Here is a 21,534-nt window from a genome sequence, read left to right as displayed (position 1 = left end):
GAAAGAGGAGCTCAGAGGACAGTGCAGTGTGACAGTGCTGTGCTTAGCCCTTCATAAATGGTCACTTATGGTCTGGTGCGTGCAGCTTCAGAGGCACTGACCCCAAACACCCAGCAGAGCTCTGCAGGACTCACAACTGCACCAGGTGCAGTCTGAGGGACAAACTTCCACAGTACAGCATTAGAGTGCAGATGTGCTTATTGTATGTGTTTCTAATTCTCACCTGGTGTGATGGAGAGATCCTGTGGTCAATATGTATGAGCTTTACATCAGTTAATTGGCAATTTGTGAAAAAAAAAGAAAAGAATAATAATAATAATAATAATAATAATAATAATACAATAAAAATAATAATAAAATAAAATGGAGAACAACAGTACAATAATTTTGTCTTATTTTATGAATTAACTAACCATAACTTTTTTTTTTGTATTCCTTTGTTAATAATATAGTTGCTAGTTATATTTGTATGGAATAAATTTTGAATCAAACAGTTCACAGAACGCTTTTAAAATATCAAGCAAAAAAGTATAAATCAAAATACCAAATTTAAAAAATCGAACAAAAAAAGTTAAATAAATCGAAATGCATAGTCGTGTAAAATATGTGTCTTTGCCTCTTTTGAAACATTTATTTTTAGTTCTGCGTCTTTCTCAGTTTTGTTTGATGTCGTTTTCTCTGGTTCTGATTCTCCTTCTCGTTTGACTTTTTGGTTACAGTTTTGACACAAACGTGACAAGTGGGCGGGATTTCCATGGGTGCATTCCCATTGGCTCATTTATGTTTGACGGACAACTGAGCTTGGAGCTCGTTGTTCTAGAAGAATCGTCCACCACAGAACACTGAATATTAGAAAAGCTCTGAGCATCAAAACTTCAACAGGAAACATCCACAACAGCTTCAGGAGCTCCAAGCTCAGCTGTCCATCAAACAGAAATGAGCCAATTGGAATGCACCCATGGAAATCCCGCCCACCCAAACATGTCAAAACTGCAACCAAAATATCAGAGAGCACAAACGAGAAGACTGGAATCATTTTTTAAATTTGGTATTTTGATCTATGATTTTTTTTTTTTTTGCTTTTTAAAGTGTTTTTTGAATTGTATGACTCAAAATTGATTCCATACATTTGCAGCTCATGTCCAACCAGGAGGTAAAATTAGAAACATTTCACCTAAAAAAACAAAACAAAAATAACCCTGAAATCTTGTGGCATGTTTCAGTGGAATGAGTTGTCTTTAAGTCTTTAAACTATGTGTTGCATTTATTCAGTTACATTTTTTTTAAAAAAGCTAAAATATGATGCAAAACATGCTGTGAGCAGGCTCGCCTCTCCACAGATCTGACATTTATACTTTCTTTTACGGAGCTCCTGTAGATAAGTTTAATGCAATACTGAGGAACATTTGTAACATCCAACAACATGTCTCTTAGTATCTGTTGTGTGGGTGACACATTGCTCCGCCCCCTGGGTCCCCTGCCCTGCCGTGAGATGGGTGCTGGGGTGACGTGTCTGGTCGGAGGGTGCCGGGCCTGTCAGAAGATGGGTGCTCTATAATTATGAACACTGGCAGGCCTGGTTTTCCCCGTCGCCGTGGTGATGGCGCTCGCTTGCTCAAATGGGATGATTACTGGATGTTAACATTGGAGATTACTGTGCTGAAAGCCTGGGCACAGTGGGGGCTGTCATACACGCCACACACAGACAGGAGGCAGCGCCGAGGCGAGCTACACAAATACTGCGCCTTTCACACTCTACTGCTAAATGTGGCCGCAAATATTTCATGAAGCCCTATGAAGGTTGTGATTTGGATTCCTGCAAAAGGAGGGAAGCTGTTTGACTCTTGGTGGTGTTATATCCACCAGCACTATTTCCTCCAACTCCAGTTTGATACTAACAGGAACAGTGTTGGGGAGTAACAAATTACATGTACCAGAGTTACGTAATCAGAGTACAAATTATGAGTAACTGTATTCGGTTACAGTTACTATTTAAGTGAGTGGTAATTAGATTACAGTTACTTGGTTGAAATAACTGGATTACATGGCGGTATTTTCCTACATTTTGGGCTTTATCCCTTTTTTTTTTTTTTTTCTCGGTAATTCCACTTATTACCGGACACTAAACCAGGTCTATACCAGGTCTAAACCAGGTCTAAACCAGGTCTAAACCAGGTCTAAACCAGGTCCAAACCAGGTCTAAAACCAGGTCTAAACCAGATCTAAACCAGGACTAAAACCAGGTCTAAACTATGTCTTCAAACAGGATTTAACAGGACTAAATCATGCTGTGCAGACTGTGTTTCCTCTTCTTCTATCAATAATATTTTTAATACGGTTAAGTAAAGTCTGGGCTTTTTATTGTCTTTTAGCAGAGAAAACATTTTATGTGAAGATATCCTCGTCTTTGCTTCTCTACAGCAAACCAAGTAATCTGAAGTATTCATATTATGTTACTCGCTTTAAGTAATTTTATGGATTACGTTAAAAACTACATTTTGGGATATGTAATCTGTAATCTGTAGTGGAATACATTTTAAAAGTAACCTTCCCAACAGGGATGAACTCGATACTCAATACTGATTTAGAAACCACGATGATAATAAAAAACCTCTCATTCTTTAGACAATAGAATGTGCTAGTACTTTCTGTTCTATTCATGTGTGTTATATATGTGTGATCCTCCTGTGTGTGGTCCAGGTATGTTCCATCATAGTCCATGGACATGTAGTAGTTTGAGTGGTGATGGGGGTAGGTGAAAATTGCAGTTTTCTGAGCCCTCAAATGCAGGACAATACTGGATTATTCAAACATGCATGGATCAGTTGAAGTGTTTAGGATGAGTGAACAGCATTATAACATTAAAATCTCTTTTGTTGTAATTTCACTGTCCATATACTTTAGGGATGCACCCATACAGCTTTTTAATGAAGATATTGATGGTTAGACTTTTTATTACTAGCGCAATAGTAGTGCAGCAACTGAAAAAGGCATTTTATATCCATCAAAACTCAGTTAACTTACTACAGTTTTTATCCAGTGGTGTTTTATCCTGCAAGTAGCTGCTGAACAGTTTTGCATTAATACAATTTCAAACTGCATTTGTCACTAAATATTAGAGGTGTAACCGTACATGTATTTGTGCGGGACGTTCAGTTCGGTGCAGAGCTGTGCACGAGGCTCGGCTCTTTAACATTCATGAGGAACTCATCTGATTGGGGCAGCGCTTTATAGTTAGGGCGGCCGCCTTGACAACAACTGCCCCCGACCTTGACTACGTCCCTCTGAACCATGTGAATCCTGCAAAACTACTGTCATCATGACCAGCAGATCTGCACTTACTGCAGACAATGTGGACAAGTTTGTTTTTTTTGTCCAAAAATATCAAGACAAAGACAAGTCAAATTTCATGCTGGAACTGATAGTGCTGTGCTTTACACAAATAAACAACAAACCAATGGTTTTGCATTTTGTTCTCATACTGTACCAAAAATGATCTGAACCGTGACCTCAAAACCGAGGTACATACTGAACAGGGATGTTTGTGTACTCTTACACCTCTAGTAAATAGTCTTATTACATCCACTCAAAGCCCAACCAGGATTTCGACTGAACCAGTACCAGACCTGATCCAGTTCATTTTCCTGGATCAGGGTCGATCAGGGCCAGTATCGGTGCATCCCAACAACTACAACTACTACTACCAGTACTACTACCACACCAGACGAGACCACTCCTGCTAAAACTGCTGGAGTTGTCCTAATGTCCTTGGTCATATTTCCATGCAGTGTTGCTCCTTGTGTGCGTTCTTACCGTGGTTGGACTTGCTGTGTACAGGGGTGTAGTGGTTCTTGGAGGACGTTCGGACAGGGGTGTTGTCTTTGGGGGAGCCGTTCATAGCCGCGAAGTTCTCACAGTCGTACTGGGAGATGGGGATGGGCCCCTGCTGCCTCAGGATGTCCGCCAGAGCCCTGAGGAGAAGAGGAGAGCCAGGGTGAGACACAGGTACATCTGTGGAAGCTCGAGGAGGGTCTGAGGTGTGATCACCGGGAGAAATAAATATAGTATAAATATAGTAAAGTTTACGGTGGAGAGCAGGTCAGAATGTGGCTTTAAAGTGTCAAAATGCTGATGTTTGACCTGGTTTATTACTACCACAACTAAAACTACTACTGCTGCTGCTGCTACTACTATTACTACTACTACTACTACTACTACTACACTACTATGTTCCAGCTGACACACTTCTGCTTAAAGGGATAGTTCGTGATTTTTTACATAAATCTGTATGTCATCCACGTGAGCAGTGTTGTGCATCCACACTGACTTAACCCCGACAGTGTCCGGTGAGTCGAGATACTGGCCGTTTTCGGTGCTGACGAAAGTAGTCCGGCAAGTTGGCTGGGGACAGTATAATAAAGTGTTTTTCTTCTCAAAACAATCTGTGTTCAAAAGAGTGATACATTTGCATCACAAAACCATCGTCGCCTAAAAAGTCAGACCTCATTATCGCTTGGCACTATTTTCTTTCCGTTCGTATCACTGCGCGCTGCCGCCAGGTGACAGCTGTGCCTGGTTCACTTTGTTTACTGCTCAGAATGTTAGCGACAACATGTTTGATTACGACACCGACAATAAAGACTTTGCCTTTACCACAAAACCAAGGGGAGATCTTTATGAACCCAAATATACTGATGCCGAAATTCGCCAGATGGAGTTAGAACGAGCAGAGAAAGAGAGAAGAGAGACAGAGAAGTGGTGCAAGTTGAAGCTGGAGCTGTGAGAGACCGAGTGAGCGACAATCACCATCACGTCATTTATAAACTCGTATACAGTGAACATAGAGCCTACGTACACTGTGAATGAAGCATGGACGACTAATAGAAACATGGAATCATCCACACGTCCACGTAGCTGCTGCCAACAGTGTAAGAGACATTTACAATAGTAATAACAGTCGACTTATAAAGTTAGTAGAAGCTTCACTGGTGATATGACACTGAGTGATTTACTGCACACAGTGTTACAGCTGATTCTTGAGCCTGTCCTCTTGTAAACATAAACATTCCTTCTTACCTGGTTTGGTTTCCACGTTGAAGCCAAAGACAAGAAGCCAAAGTTTTCCCAGCACAAAGTCTGTGACAGGAAAACAGTGAAACGTGTGTGGAGATTCAGCCAGATTTTTGTTGTTACAGCCTGGATAATCAAGAGTTCGCACCATTTTTTTAGATATATTCTTATGTATCTTATACAAGCTTATATACTTATGTCTCTAGCTCTCATGTTAGATCTCTCATGTTGCGGTGGTCTGCGCATGTAAACACTGACACACAACTGAACAAAGTGATGGATTCGTGCGCGGCTGTCACCTGGCAGCAGCGCGCAGTGATATGAACGGAAAGAAAATAGTGCCAAGTGATTATGAGGTCTGATTTTTTAGGCGACGATGGTTTTGTGATGCAAATGTATCACTCTTTTGAGAAGAAAAACGCTTTATTATACTGTCCCCAGCCAACTTGCCGGACTACTTTCATCAGCACCGAAAACGGCCAGTATCTCGACTCACTGGACGCTGTCGGGGGTAAGTCAGTGTGGATGCACGACACTGCTCACGGGGATGACATACAGATTCATGTAAAAAATCCCGAACTATCCCTTTAAGCTGCTGGAGATTTCTTTGTTCATATTTGATGCAGTTTCGCTCATTCCTTGTCATGCTTAGTAAACCGGGAGCCAGGTCCTCTCCTCAGGATGTTTTTTGCTACCCTTATTTCACTTTTTTTTTCTTCCTGTTATCTTATACCTTGGTCCATCACAGGTTTATAGGGACCATCTCCAACTCGGCCCCGTTTGGTATCCGGGCTCCATTTAGTTTGAAAAGCTATTGGAGAAATTCTGTAACTGTTAAATATTAAGGCACTGCAACTGCATAAATGTTCAAATAACCCTGAAATTGTACCTGGTGTACATTACCGTGGCAGATAGAATTTGGTTTTAAGCTGTGAAAATGCAGATGTTTGACCTGGTCTATTGTGAATTTTCCATGGGGCAATCAAAGTAAAATGAAACCACAAGTGTCAGTGTATTCTGTGTGACGCTATGGTAATGGAACATGGCAAAACTTTATTTAACCAAGAAAGGGAGGGCCCTGCTGTACCTGCTTTTAGTGGATCATTATAATTTGCACATTTACAATTTACAAACACAATTTAATGAGCGGATATTTTGTTCATTTCTACAAAAATGATGTTGATGAATCTTTGGAGTCTCACAAAAAAGAAAAGTGGAGAACAAATTAAGTACGTCACAGTGAGCAAGCACCAGTGAAATGAAATGGAGCTGATGACAGAAAGGACACGAGGATGTGAGGAAATCTGACATCGCAGCATGTGAACAGCAGACAGAGTAAAAAAACAGACTTTAGGACATCGCGATAAACGGCCTCATGTGAATGTGCAGCTTTTGTACAGATCCAGATCCAACCAAACTACAGAGCAGAGCTGAAGCGATACAGAGAGCGGCCGAAGGGCTGTGCTCTGCTGCGGGAGGGCATCCGGACTAGGGGTGTGCAAAAATATCAAACTATTGATATATCGTATTATTTACGATGATACAGTATCGATAATATGGGCTGCTGTATCAATATACTGTATAACGCCAAGAGTATTTGTTAGTATATTTTGTTACATGATTTTGTTACAGCTACAGTTTTGTTGTTTGTTCAGAGGAAGGAAACTCGTTTATGCGGCACATTTGACATTTTCACTGTTTTGATGATTAAAATGTGTGTTTCATGTGAACTTCACACAAGAAGTGGCTTAACAAAGACGTATTTTTTATAGAACCATATTGAATCGATTTGAAATAAATCATATCGAATCAAAAGCTCACTGTATCGAGATGTATCATATCCTGGCCTATGTATGGAGGTATGTATCGTATCGACAACTTCTTAATGATACCAGCCCAGACGGTGCATGAACATCCTGCACAGCACATGGACATGTTATGAATGTTAAACATTTATGATCCTAACATATTTCCAAATAAAAGAAACATCCACAAGTCACTCCAAAGTGGGGTGCCAGTGGCAAAAACTGTTGTTGTGTCCTTAGGCAAGACACTTCACCCTTTGCCTAGTATGAAAGTGGTGTGAGCGTGAGTGATGGTGGTGGTCGGAGGACCGATGGCGCAGATTGGCAGCCTCGCTTCCGTCGGTCTGCTCCAGGGCAGCTGTGGCTACCATAGTAGCTTATCACCACTGAGTGTGGAGTGACTGAATAATGAACTGTAAAGTGCTTTGGGAATCTTGAAAGGCTCTATATAAATGTAATCAATCAATCAATCAAACACAACTTCAGGTGAGTAAACAGTGAGAGGAAACAACTATAACATGGTTAAAGCTTTGAAAAGTTGGTTTACAGATTAGGTCTTCTTCAAGAGGCTCTATTCACGCTTATGTCACAAACCAGGAAGATCTTTGGAAAGATGCGATGACGACTTCCGGTGTAGTTCCCGACACTGGACTCACCGACCGACTGTGATCAAACCCACTGTAAAAAGTAAAAGTGTTCATTGGTAAAATGAAGACTGCAGACGGATGTGCTGTTTGGAATCATCTGGAATTTGGCCTCATCTCTTCTAATCACATGTCCCCAGTGCACTCGGAGTTGTGTGTCAGTGGAGAAATGATGAAAACTGAAGCGTGGTTGGAATTTTTGATGAACACTACAATGACACGGAGATGAAGAAAACTAGGTCTGGGAAGTCATAATCGCATGTCTCCAAACGTCCTCCTGGTTTGTGACGTAACTCCAGATGTGTTCCCATGTTGTGAAGGTTGTGAAGGTCGTAAAAGCGCACAGTGCAGTTATAATTCGGGCAGTGTGTATGTGCGCACATGTGCGTGTGTTATGTGTGTGTTGTGTGTGTGTGTTTGTGTTGTTCAGCTGTCTGTTTAAGAGCGCAGTTCCTCTGACAGTTTTTTAGAGTGTACCAGGTGCATTTAGAAAGATGAAGGGATGAGGAGGGGAAAGAGAAAAGAGAAAGAGAGAGAGGAGAGAATGATGAAGGAAGAAAGACAGTGGAGAAAGAGGAGGAGAGAAATGGAGAAAAAATAAAAAGAGAGAGAGGAGAGAAAGAGAGTGAAAGGCTAGAAGAGAGAGGAGGGACAGAGTAGAGAAAGCAGAAGGGAGAGAGAAGAAGATAGAAAAAGAGGAGGGTAGACAGGAGGGCAGGGAGGGAGAGATAGAGAGATGGAGAGCAGAAGGACTGGGTGAGAGGAAGGGAGAAAGAAAAGAAAAAGAGGAGAGAAGGAGAGAGACGGTGTGAGAGAATGGATGAGCGAGAAAGAGAAGCAGAGGATAGAAAGAGGCAGGATGAGAGATGAGAAGAGAAACACTGAGAGAGGGATACAGACAGGGAGAGAGGAGTGAAGAGGAAGAGGTGGGAGAAAGACAGAAGAGAAGACAAAGTGGAGAAATCAGGGAATGGAGAGAGGGAGAATGATTGAGGGAGTAAAGAGAGGAAAGGGGGCAGAGAGAAGGGAGCGAGGGAGTTGGAAGACGGAGGGGGAGACAGACGGGGAGAGACAGAGTTGAAGGTTAAGTGGGGAGAGAGGGAAAGATAGAGAGGAGTGTAATCACTACTTTTCTGGCATCGTTTCAGAAGGAAGTCACATCAGTTCTGCGACTCAGCTGAGCATGAGACAAACAAAGACGAGGGCAGAGAGGAAAACATTCTACTCGAGTAAAAGTAACGGTACAAAATAATAACACTGACACTGCTGATAAATCTCTTTGTATTATAAGAAAAGTTTGTAAAGTTCGTGACTCAAAATCTATACTTACATTATACTGTAGTTTCATTTGTCCCTGTCTGTCATATTGGAATAACATCTGAGCTGCACTTTCTCAAACTCAATATTATTGGTGCAGAAACGTTTTGTTTGAATTGCAACTCCATGACACTAACATTGTCTGCTCATTTATTCATCAAACTGAACACTCGTAATATTTATGATCTTAAATCTGTGTATCCTTCGTTCATTCGTTTTTAAAAATAAAAGCAAAAATAAGAGAATGAAAAAAAAGTGAAATTAAAACATTAAAACATTTCTTCAGTATTTGTCTCCAAAACCAAAAAAAAAAAAAAAAAAAAAAAAAAAAAAGAATGATTTGTTTTTTATTTAAGTGAATAATGGAAAAAAATGGATAATGGATTCCTGCTTCCTTGAGTTAAATGATTCCAAACTGAACCAGAACTAAAACAGAACTAAAACAGAACTAAACAGGTCTTAATCCTGATCTCAGTCCTGGTCTCAGTCCTGGTTCAGTCCTGGTTTAGTCCTGGTTCAGTCCTGGTTTAGTCCTGGTTTAGTCCTGGTTCAGTCCTGGTTTAGACCTGGTTTAGTCCTGGTTTAGACCTGGTTTAATCCTGGTTCAGTCCTGGTTTAGGACTGACACTAGGACCAGACCAGGACTGAGACCGGTCTAAACAGGTTTAGACCTGTTTAGTCCTGGTTTAGTTCTGTTTTAATCCTGGTTTAGTTCTGGTTTAGTTCTGTTTTAATCTGTATGCAGCGCGAAAGTCCGACATCGCACTTTAAGTCACGAGAACGGGAAACGGCCGTTATCCATTTTTTCGTTTTTGTTCTTCAACACAAAATCGAAACTTGATAAAACTAATCGTTATCTGTTTGATCATTTTCGTTTTGGAGACAAATAATGAAGAAAAAAGTTGTTTTTTTTGTTTTCTTATTTTTGGTTTTATTTTGAGAAACAAATGAACAAATGACACACGGATTATCTTAGTATGTATCAAATTTGTATTTTTATGTATAAAATTCTTTAGAATATGATTACAATCCCCAAACATTTCACATTTTACTTTAAAACCACTGCAGAGATTCATAGAGACAAAACTCGTCTAAATTGTAATTTTCATGTCTCAAAATGTGTCACATCAAGAGCTCAGTTTAGCTTCGATTCAGAGGCTGTAAATTCTGGAGCAGTTTTCACATCTGGCTAGTGACGCATCAGAAGTGTTATTTAAGAAGAGTTTGAGGAAATGTTTGATATTTCATGATTCTCTTTCCCCCCGTCCTCATGTTATGCTGCAGTGTTTTGTTTTTTTTCCCTGTCTGCTCCCTGTCTTCAGGTCCATTCCATGTAGTCACTGATATGTATTATATTGTGTGTTTGTAATGTACAGATGGGAGACAGGTCCAATTTTATTCCTTTGTATGTTCATGTTCAGGTGAAGAAACTCACAAATAATAATAACATAAATCATTATTCATTCATTCAGTGTTTGATAATCATTCAATTGTGAATGTTTCATTGTGTTTTAATCCATGTTTGAATCAAATGTATTTGATCTAAGGTGTGTAGATGTTTCTTTTTTTTTTTTTTTTAATGCACAGCTATAATTTTCAATTTGAATGTATTCATAAGGTGGAGGCTTTAATATCCACCCTTTTTTTGTTTTTTTTGTTTAGTTTTTTTGTTGTTGTTGTTGTTTTTTACCTCTTCCAGCACCTACTTTTTTTTTTTTTTAATCTTGTGTGCTTTTTAGTATTATATGTTATATACATGCAAAATAAATAAAGGTAACACTTTATAATAACTACACCTTATTTAGCCTTAATAAAGCATGAACAAAGACTTAATTAATAATGATTCACGCTTAGTAACTACTTAATTACTACCTTAATTAGCACTTGCACTTAATTTGCCTGTGCTGTAAATAGTTACTCATAATTAATTCATACTTAATTACTCATGAACTAACCATTTGAACATTTATTAATCATTAGTAAACTATGAGAGAATGATTTACTAATAATGCAAAGCAATGATAATTCAGGCAGCTGTTATCTGTTAGTTAAGTCTTTTTGAGAGCTTTTCTAAAGTGAAGACTAATTATCCTATATTAAGCATTTACTAAGCGTGAATCATTATTAATTAAGTCTTTATTCATGCTTTATTAAGGTTAAATAAGGTGTAGTTATTATAAAGTGTTTAAAAAAGTATTTGAGAAAAGTACTGCTCAAGTAATAGTAACTTAAAGAGTAACTATCGGTATGTAAGACTAATAATTATTAACAATTTGAAGACCAATGTTCAAATCATTTCATATCGTCAACATGAAGCGTTTGGAACAGTGGGACAGAGTGAAGAGAAATGACGACTTCTACTCAAGTAAGAGGACGGTTACTTGTATTAAAAAGGAAACGACGTTCTAACGGTTTCAAGCACTCAAGAATCAATTTGGTGTCATCTAGGACCTTTGTAAGTGAGTACTACCCACCTCTGGACAAATGTGTGGGGGCGTGTAACCACTGATTTTAAATTAACTTTGAATGCCCCCTCCCACCCCCGAAGCCCCACCCCTCGAGACCCCCCCTCGTCCTTGGTCCTTATTGAAAGTGCAGCGGTGCATATACTCCATGTCACACGGCCTAACGTTAACACTATCCATTATTCACAGACTTAAGATTGCTCCAGTGTTGAATAATGCATCCAGTAAAAAAAAAAAAAAAAAAACTCCTGTTCAATCTGCGGGAAATAATATGTCAGCGTTTGTTCACTCGTGTGGCAACAGTGTGCGGAGGAGGAGAGGAGAGCGAGGTCTGTGGAGAGGAGAGAGGACTGAGGAGAGGGGAGTGGGATCTGTGGAGAGGAAAGCAAGATCTGTGGAGAGAGGAGAGGGAGATCTGTGGAGAAGAGAGGGAGATCTGTGGAGAAGAGAGAGAGATCTGTGGAGAGGAGAGAGAGGGAGATCTGTGGAGAAGAGAGGGAGATCTGTGGAGAGGAGAGAGAGATCTTAGGAGAAGAGAGGGAGATCTGTGGAGAGGAGAGAGAGGAGATCTGTGGAGAGAGAGGGAGATCTGTGGAGAGAGAGAGGGAGATCTGAGAAGAGGAGAGAGAGATCTTAGGAGAAGAGAGGGAGATCTGTGGAGAGGAGAGGGAGATCTGTGGAGAGGAGAGGGAGGTCTGTGGAGAGGAGAGAGAGATCTGGGAGAGGAGAGAGAGATCTTAGGAGAAGAGAGGGAGATCTGTGGAGAGGAGACAGAGGTCTGTGGAGAGGGAGGCATGTTGTCACGGGTACAGCGGGCACCGGGTTTGGACTGGACAACAGAGGGAGAAGAACTGGACAATATTTACAATAAATACTTTGTGCAGCAAGCCCAATATTTGTGAGCTCAGAAACTCACCAGAGTCCATCTGGTCAGACTCCTGCTGCTGCCCGGACCAATCACAGAGCAGCGTTGGTGTTTGGGCGGAGCCAAAGGTGAAGCGCCAAAACAAACATTTCTACTTATTTTAGCAGATGTGCAATTTGGGGGGAAAAGTGTGGAAGGTAAGTACTTTGTGCATTTGTGGACAGACTGTCAGACTGTGTTTGTCTCAACTGGATGTAACTAAAGTTTGATTTCTTGGCAGGTTCCACAGCAGTTTGACCATCAGCAGGTTTGAACTTTCAGTGAACCATCCCAGACTCATACACGTGTAGAGCTCTATTAATACAGTGACAAATATGAATCTGATGTGAGCCAGGTTACGCCAATAACACAATAAAAATCCAATAGTGATTCCATTCCTGAAGATCTGATATTTCAATCACCTGTCCAGCCAAAAACACACACTTTGAGAAAACTTTACAGGAGCCCCATCAGTGCAGAATCACCAAACTATGACGTATCTCAGGTAAAAGAAGTAGTAGATTTAGTTCTGAATGATATGAGGAGATGTTTTTCACATTTTAGAGACACGTGAGGCAAATAAGCTGCTGTGGGTTGACGGTGGGTGACGGTGGGTGACGGTGGGTGAGGTTGGACCATGGTGGGTGAGGATTGGAGTGGATTACAATGGGTGACGGTGGGTGACGGCGGGCGACGGCGGGTGACGGTGGGTGACGGTGGGTGATGATGGGTGATGGTGGGTTACGGTGGGAGACGGCGGGAGACAGCGGGTGACGGCAGGTGACGGCGGGTGATGGCGGGTGACGGCGGGTGACGGTGGGTGATGGTGGGTGACGGCGGGTGAAAGCGGGTGACGGTGCGTGAGGTTGGACCATGGTAGGGGAGGACTGGAGTGGATGGTGATGGGTGAGAGTGGGTGACGGTGGGTGACGGTGGGTGACAGTAGGTGATGGTGGGTGACGGTGGGTGAGATCGGACCATAGTGGGTGAGGATGGGAGAGGGTTGTGATGGGTGACAGTGCGTGAGGTTGGACCATGGTGGGTGAGGATTGGAGTGGATTACGATGGGTGATAGTGGGTGACTGTGGGTGACGGCGAGTGATGGCGGGTGATGGCGGGTGATGGTGGGAGATGGCGGGTGATGGCGGGTGATGGTGGGAGATGGCGGGTGACAGTGGGTGGCGACGGGTGGCGGCGGGTGAGGGATGTTTGGCTGACAGCTTTCCGCCTGGTCCTGACAGGCTCTCAGCTAATGGTCACTTCTAATGTTAGCTCGGGAGATAAAAGCAGCCGCGCTTTGAGAAAATGTGCAAACACAGACTCTCCCGCTCCGCTCTGCCTCCCTCCCCCTCTCCTCCTTCATCCCTCCACCTCTCCGTCCATCCCTCCATCAAACACAACCAGTACAGACAGGCTTAGGACCCACCAATATGCAGCATATGTAAAGTCTGCACGCTCAACACATTTCCAGTCACGTCTTTACACAGATATATCGTTTTTCCTTTGCATTTGACCCAACCTTCACCGGGGCAACCCATCAAGAACACTCTGCGGGGACATGTGTGTGTAAATAATGTATAAACCTTTTATAACATATTTAGATCACTATCACCATGTTAACATTTATTGGACTAAACCAGGACTGAGACAGAATTAAACCAGGACTAAACAAGGACTAGACTAAACCAGGATTAAACCAGGACTAAACGAGGACTAGACTAAACCAGGATTAAACCAGGACTAAACGAGGACTAGACTAGACCAGGATTAATCCAAGACTGAACCAAGACTAAACCAGAACTGGACTAAATCAAGACAAAACTAGGACTACACTAGAACTAAACCAGGACTAAAGCAGGAGTAAACCGGGAATAAACCAGGATTAAATCAGGCCTAAACTGGGTCAAAACTAGGACTAAACCAGAACTAAACCAGGAGTAAACCAGGAGTACAAACAAGGACTAAACCAGGACTAAACCGCATACAAATCAGGAGTACACAGAAATTAAACCAGGACTAAACCAACACTAAATTATGACTGGATTAAACCAAGACAAAACTAGGACTAAACCAGGAGTAAATCAGGAGTAAACCGTGAATAAACCAGGACTAAACCAGGTCGAAACCAGGACTAAACCACAACTAAATCAGGAGTACACTGAAATTAAACCAGGACTAAACCAACACTAAATTAGGATTGAACCAGAATTAACCACAACTAAACTAGAACTAAACCAGGACTAAACCAGAACTAAACCAGGATTAAACCAGGATTGAACTAGGACTGAACTAGAACTAAATCAGGAGTAAATCAGGAGTAAACCAAGATTAAACCAGGACTAAACCAACACTAAATTAAGATTGAACCAGGACTGAACCAGAATTAGCCAGGACTGAACTAGGATGAAACCAGGACTAAACAAGGACTAGACTAGACCAGGATTAAACCAAGACTAAACCATGACTAAACTAAGACTGAACCATAACAAGCAGGCTGTAGATGTGTCCAAGGCTAATCTGGGACTAAACCAGGACTAAACCAGGAGTAAATCGGGAGTAAACTGGGAATAAACCAAGACTAAACCAACACAAAACTAGGACTGAACTAGGACTAAACCAGGACTAAACTAGAAGTAGACCAGGACTAAACTAGGACTAAACCAGGATTGAACCAGGACTGAACCCAGAATAGAGTTACAGTTACTCAAAATTAAAAGTTCCAGACATGTATTTCAGCTCCATGTTACCTCCTAAACTGAATATGTTATGAATGAAAACTCCACAGAGAACAGACCAGATCATATCCAACCATTTCCTTCTTTTTCCTTTACTTTCAGAGATCACGACTCACACAGAACCATCTGCAGCTCAGACAGAAGCTCCACACTCGGGTTCCTCTTCATTCACAGCACACTGCCTCTGGACTGTCACCATGTCGTTCCTGCACCAGTACTGTCACGGTGCACACACTTCAAACTCTATATCGATACTCAGGAATAGACTCGATACTCAATACTGACTCCAATACCACTATGATAATAAAAACAAATAAATAAACACCCTAAAGAGTAGAAAATGATCTTCAGCACTAAATAGTAGTACTTTCTTCAGGTAATCCAGGTAGGTTCATAGCGGTGCATGGATGTATACAAGTCTACGTGCTCTTCTACTTGTTCTGGTACAGCTGAAGTTCATTCTAAAGCTTCAGGAAAGGTTCACTTGTGTTCTGTGAATGGGACTTTTGAAACTAGTATCTCGTTTTGAAACTAGTATCTCGTTTTGATACTAGTTTTAGTAGGGATTAGTATCAGAGTTTGTTGCTTTTGAAAATGTTACCCAAGACAGCAGAGGTGGGACTTGCAAGTCGTGACTTGGACTCAACAGACTTGAGTCACTATTTTAAAGACTTGACTTGATAAAATGGACTAAGAGTTGAGACTCGACTTGGACTTGAAGGCAAATGACTTGGGACTTGACTCGGACTTGAGCCCTGTGACTTGAGAAGACTTGATGTTTCTCCTAAAAAATACCAGTATGTGTTTCCAGAAAAGACTTTTTACCTGACACTTCTCTGTTTGGTACTTTGGATGGAACTGAAGTACTGTGATGTGGTATCTCAAATGTACTACAGTAATAACACAGTACAATACAGTAAAACAGGGAACTACATAGAACATAATTCTTCCATTTCAGTGCAGACTACATGACAAAAAACAGCATTTGAAAATCTTAATTCTTCCTATTCTGATCGTAATGGTTCATACTAAGATCTTGTCAAGACATTTAAAAAGGAAAAACTTCAATTTCTACAACTATATAAATACTCATATATAAATCTACCATGACTTTTTAAGTACAGTTTAGTTTAAAACTCATATAAATTGCAAAAAATCTAAAGACTTGAAATGATTTGAAGCTCAAAGCAGACGACTTGGACTTGACTCGGACTTACGCGCCAGTGACTCGAGACTCGACTTGGACTTGCCTGTATTTGACTTGGGACTCGACTCGGACTTGAGTTCAAATACTTGAGACTTACTTGAGACTTGCAAAACAATGACTTGATCCCACCTCTGCCAGTCTGTGCCATCTTGCCCCTGTCGCCACCACCAGTCACTCAAACACAGCGGGCGAGTGAGGTGTCTTGCCGAGGACGCACCGGCAGCAAATGAATGATCACCACAGGAATGATGCAAGTTTTTTTTTGTCAGTACTTCTCAATGAACTTCAAACAGAATCCTTTAATTAAAACATAAATTGCGAATCTAACACTTGTCAGAAAAATCACAATTAGAATTCCCCCCAAATCGCTGAACCCTGGTCCACAGTCGTCGCTCTGCACACACCCAGCATAATGTTACAGTGTTCTCTAGTGTTAACAGTTTCATCAGCTGTATTAACCTGCGTGTTGTTCCACTGTGCTGGAGAGAGAGTGGAGAGAAGCAGGATTTGGGGGATTTTCTAGGGTGTAGTCCGTGGATACAGCCCCCTGCACCTCAGCAGCTCCGCGTACTCTAGACCTTTACAAATAAACCGATTACCGTCAATTAAATAAGCTTGTATTTATCATGCAGGTGTTGGTTTCAATGTCTTATTACCGATAAATGTTAGAACTGATTGAACATGAAACCCGCCCTGAGATTTGATCATACACTTACACGTACTGTTAAATGCTGTTTGAAGGATTCCACATGAGTCGTTTGGCTCGGTGTGTCTCTACTGGGGATACTTTTGGAACATTTTACACACATATTCACCATAACCTGCAGTGCACTTTTAAGTCAAATAGTCCAAGTATGTTGATGAAATAAGATCATTTCTGTGTGTATTCGACTGGGCTGTCTGCACTATTAATATTCAAAAATGAAAGGTTCTGTAATGTCCCTATGTGTCAGATGCCCTCCCCTGCTGCCATAGAGTCTTATTCTGCATTAAAACAAACTGCTCACCAGTTCTGTAGTTTAGATTTGTACAAACATGTTCTGAAATGTCCCTGTGTGTCACATACTGGGCTGGGCTGAATGTTGCAGTGCCCATTTCAGTAAAATAATCCATATATGTTAATGGAATAAGGTTATTTGCATGTGTATTTGATTGGGCTGTCTGTTACTGCTAGTTTAAAGAAGGGGCACTCTCACTTTGTCTTTTAGTACAAGTATACAGCTATTGGTAAGTACTAGAGTATGTTGACCAGATACACTGATTTGTGGGTATATTGGACTGGGTTGTCTGGTAGTGGTGGTTTAAAGACGGGGCATTTTTAGTACTTACAATTTGGAATCAGTCAAGAGTCCATATGTTCTAATGAATTTTTGGACTGGAACACTGAAAGCATGTAGAAATTACTCCGATATTGGTAATGGAATCTCTAGATGTTGATGAAATGGGCTAATTTGTGCGTGTTTTAGATTGGGCTGTGTGTCACTGCTCTCTTAACTCGAGGACACTCTTAACTTACACAGATTTTGGTATGTAAAGGAGTCCATATATTAGTATGCTGATGAAATACAGTGGTTTGCCCAGGTATAGGGCTGGGTAGCCTCGTACTCTTGGTTTATAACAGACTGGTACTCATAGCATTCTTTGCACTTATACTTTATACAGATATTGGAATGTCAAGAGTCCATATGTGTTAATGAAAAGCCAATAATCATACTTTAGACTGGGTTGTCTTGTCTTAGTTTAAGGATTGAACACTGAAAGTACTTAAACTTATAAAGATATCGGTAATGGAATCTCTAGAAGTTGATGAAATTAGCTAATTTGCGATTGTTTTAGATTGGTCATTGGTGTCACTGCTTTCTTAACTAGAGGACACTCTGAAATTACATAGATTTTGGTAAGTCTGTATACTAGTGTGCTGATGAAATTCAGTGATTTACGCTTCTACACGGCTGGGTTGCCTGGTCCTGTTGGTTTTTATCAGATGGTTTAAGGACGGGGCATTCTTAAAGATACTGGAAAGTCAAGAGTCCATCTGTTTTAATGAAAAGGTAATGATCATATTTTGGACTGGAACACTGAAAGTACTTAAAATTACATTGATATTGGTAATGAAATCTCTAGATGTTGATAAAATTAGCTAATCTGTGCATGTTTTAGATTGGTCATTGATGTCACTGCTCTCTTAACTAGGGGGCACTCTTAAATTATACAGATTTTGGTACGTAAAGGAGTTCATATATTAGTATGCTGATGAAATACAGTGGTTTGCGCAGGTATAGGGCTGGGTTGTCTCGTACTCTTGGTTTTTATCAGACCGGTTTGTCTGGTACTCATGGTTTAAGGACGGGGCATTCTTACAGATATTGGAAAGTCAAGAGTTCATATGTGTTAATGAAAAGCTAATATCATATTTTGGACTGGGTTGTCTTGTCTTAGTTTAAGGAGGAGACACCGAAAGTACTTAAACTTACACAGATATCGGTAATGGAATCTCTAGATGTTGATGAAATGAGCTAATTGGTGCGTGTTTTAGATTGGGCTGTCTGTCACTGCTCTCTTAACTAGGGGACACTCTTAAATTACATAGATTCTGGTAAGTCTATATACTAGTGTGCTGATGAAATTCAGTGATTTACGCTTCTACAGGGCTGGGTTGCCTGGTACTGTTGGTTTTTATCGGACTGGGTTGTTTGGTACTCGTGGCATTCTTACTATTTAAGAGCCCATATGTTTTAATGAAAAGCCAATAATCATATTTTGGTCTGGGACACTGAAATTACTTAGAAATTACACAGATATTGTTAATGGAATCTCTAAATGTTGATGGAATGGGTTAATTTGTGCGTGTTTTAGATTTGGCTGTGTGTCACTGCTCTCTTAACTTGGCGACACTTAAATTAGACAGATTTTGGTAAGTCTATACTAGTATGCTGATGAAATTCAGTGATTTATGCTTCTACGGGGCTGGGTCGCCTAGTACTATCGGTTTAAGGGGCATGAAATAAAAAAAATGTGTGTATTAATCAGGTTGTCCGTGCGTGTTTAACGATGGAAGTCGTCTTGGCACGTACAGATATTGGAAAGTGAAAGTGCTCGTATGAACTCGTTCGTGTGTGCATGCGTTGGGCTGGGTTGCCTGGAGCTGTGGGTTTATCGGGGGGAGCACTCACGTAAACCCGGTGTGGTGGAATCCTAACGGCGGCTCACCGGACGATCGTGCGCTTACCTGTGAATGTTCATCTCCTGCGGCGGCTCCGTAGCCTTGTCGTACGCCACTTTGACGGACACCCCGAGCACGATGATGAACGCGATGATCCCGCACGTGATGTAGACCGCCGTGTTGGTGCTGTCCATGCTGGGGTCGTACGTGTCTCCGGTGGGCACGGGGGAAGGGGCGGCCGTTTGGACCCACTTGGGGGACTGGTAGTTGTCGCAGGCTTTCTGGTTGAGCCGGTCCTTCTTGTACTCGCAGCAGAAGCGCAGGAAGCACGTGCCGCAGCAGTACCGGTGGTCCGTGTTGTTGCATTCGAACATTTTGTCGTACTGGCCGCTCACGTCGTAGTAGCCCAGGCAGGTGTCGTGCGTGCTGACGGGTGCCGGGGGTGTAGTCCGCGGCTGGACCGTGGTGGGCATTAGTGTAGTTCTGGGGGGCTTCCGAGTGGACGGTTTGGGCTTTTTGGCGGGTGTAGCGGCGCTCATTACGCACAGCGGGTCTAAGTACATGAGCAGCAACAAGACGTGTCCAATCCCCATGTTGGACTAACTTCACGCGGCGACGCTGAGAGGCTGAGATGTGCGCTGGATTCTTTTTTTAGTCTTTCGCCAACGAGTCTTCGTCTTCCCGCGCCGCCGTCATCGCTGGAGACAAGTCAAGGGCACGTCACGCTGTTATCGATACGCGGTGGCACGAGCGCTGCATCTCCTAAAAAGCGCGAGGACACCGCAGCTCTTTGACGCGCGTCTTTGCCGTCCGCGGTGCTGTGACGCGCGCCTTTGCCTTCCGCGGTGCTGTGACGCGCGCCTCTTCGCTGTCCGTGGTACCGAAACGTCGCCGCGCTCGCTCGTCGGGACCGTTCCGTGCCGCGTCCCTCTTCGCTGTCCGAGGTGCTGAAATCCACACGGACACTTGGTGGTCTCCTCGCGGCTCCTCGGGGCTCGGGGCTCGGCGTCTTGGCGCTGGTTTCGGTCCGGTCTCTGGAGCTTGAGTCGAAGTTGCGCTGGAGAGACAAACAAGGCACTGGTTAAGCTGCGTCTTCGCGTCACAGCGGACTCCGAATTGATTTAAGCGCTTCTCACTACTTTCCCTTTACATTTGTTACTAAAAACACAATATTTGGAGCGTTAATCACACTATAATCTCTCGTTTTTAAGTAAATACAACATTAACATTTGGATTTACTGCACTTAAGCCCCTCTCCCCTTTCTATGCTCATGTCTGTTCTGGTGAGTGTTCGTACAGCGGCATACCTGAGACAGGACGCCCGCTGGGACTCCCTCCGCTCCCAGAGTCCTGACAGTGAGGAGGCTCTTCGCGCTCTGAAGCAGCTCCTCGGTCATCCCTCGCTCCCTCACTCTTTGCTCCGCCCCCGGGCTCTGACGTCACGCCGTGGTTGGCGTCAGAAGTCAGCAAAAGAAGCGCCCAGACCCCCGCTATTTCCCCCTCCTCCCCGGTCCTCCCTCTCTCTCTCTCTCCCTCCTCTCTCTGTCTCCCTCCTCCTCCAGCAGTGAGTCTGTTGGCTGTTTATTGGTATTAACGCTTTGGATTCAATTTGCTGCTCAGTTCTCAGTCCAAACTACACACTCGGCGAGATTACTTTTCAAGTCGAGTACAAATATTCCTGTTATGTGCAGTCAAAGGGGACGCTGTTATCCAAAGCGGTGTGTCAGGCTGCAGGCAGAACTCATCATCTGTACATTAGACACGATACCTAAACTAGAGTGTACACTAGGTAAGTTCAATGTCACTGAGGTTATGGGATAGAGAGATCATGGGTTTTGTTGCTGTGGTAAATGCAGCGTTCATCTGAAGTTGAGAAATAGCCTTAATTCTGTTGGAAAATTATGTAAAAACAGGGTCAGAAAGTTCACCGATTAAAGGGCTTAAAGAGGGAGTATTACACATGTGTGGGCAATCTGAGTATCAGCCGTTCATTGGTTTTTCGATATACAAGCAAAAATAATAAAAAAAAAAAACAGTTCTCTTCATTATTTGTCTCCGAAACCAAAATGAAAAAACTGATAATGATTTGTTTCTTCAGTTTTCGATTTTGTGTTTAAATGAAAAATGGAATAAAACGGATAACGGTCGTTTTCCGTTTTTGTGACTTAAACTAGGATGCTGAACTGAACCAGGACTAAACCAGGTCCAGGACCAGACCGAAACC

The 21,534-nt window shown here is 42.2% G+C and overlaps 1 protein-coding gene across 1 annotated transcript in view; it reads right to left on the bottom strand.

Annotated features, from left to right (window-relative positions):
• Nucleotides 1-19,903, bottom strand: part of LOC110154046 (protein shisa-6) — a 204,560-nt gene extending 184,657 nt beyond the window's left edge. Inside the window, exons 1-2 of the mRNA XM_020917981.2 lie at nucleotides 19,377-19,903; nucleotides 3,814-3,971 (exon numbers count right to left, since the gene is read on the bottom strand). Of these exons, the coding sequence (XP_020773640.1) occupies nucleotides 3,814-3,971; nucleotides 19,377-19,903 (685 nt within the window). The remainder of the gene's footprint in view (nucleotides 1-3,813; nucleotides 3,972-19,376) is intronic.
• Between the last annotated feature and the right edge of the window lie 1,631 nt (nucleotides 19,904-21,534).

The sequence above is a fragment of the Boleophthalmus pectinirostris genome, unplaced genomic scaffold (genome assembly GCF_026225935.1).
Source record: "Boleophthalmus pectinirostris isolate CB_2022bp ecotype Guang Dong unplaced genomic scaffold, ASM2622593v1 HiC_scaffold_14, whole genome shotgun sequence".
In the NCBI taxonomy this organism is placed as follows: Eukaryota; Metazoa; Chordata; class Actinopteri; order Gobiiformes; family Gobiidae; genus Boleophthalmus; species Boleophthalmus pectinirostris.
The sequence above is the reverse complement of the archived record's forward strand: the minus strand, read 5'-3'. Positions and strand labels throughout refer to the sequence as shown.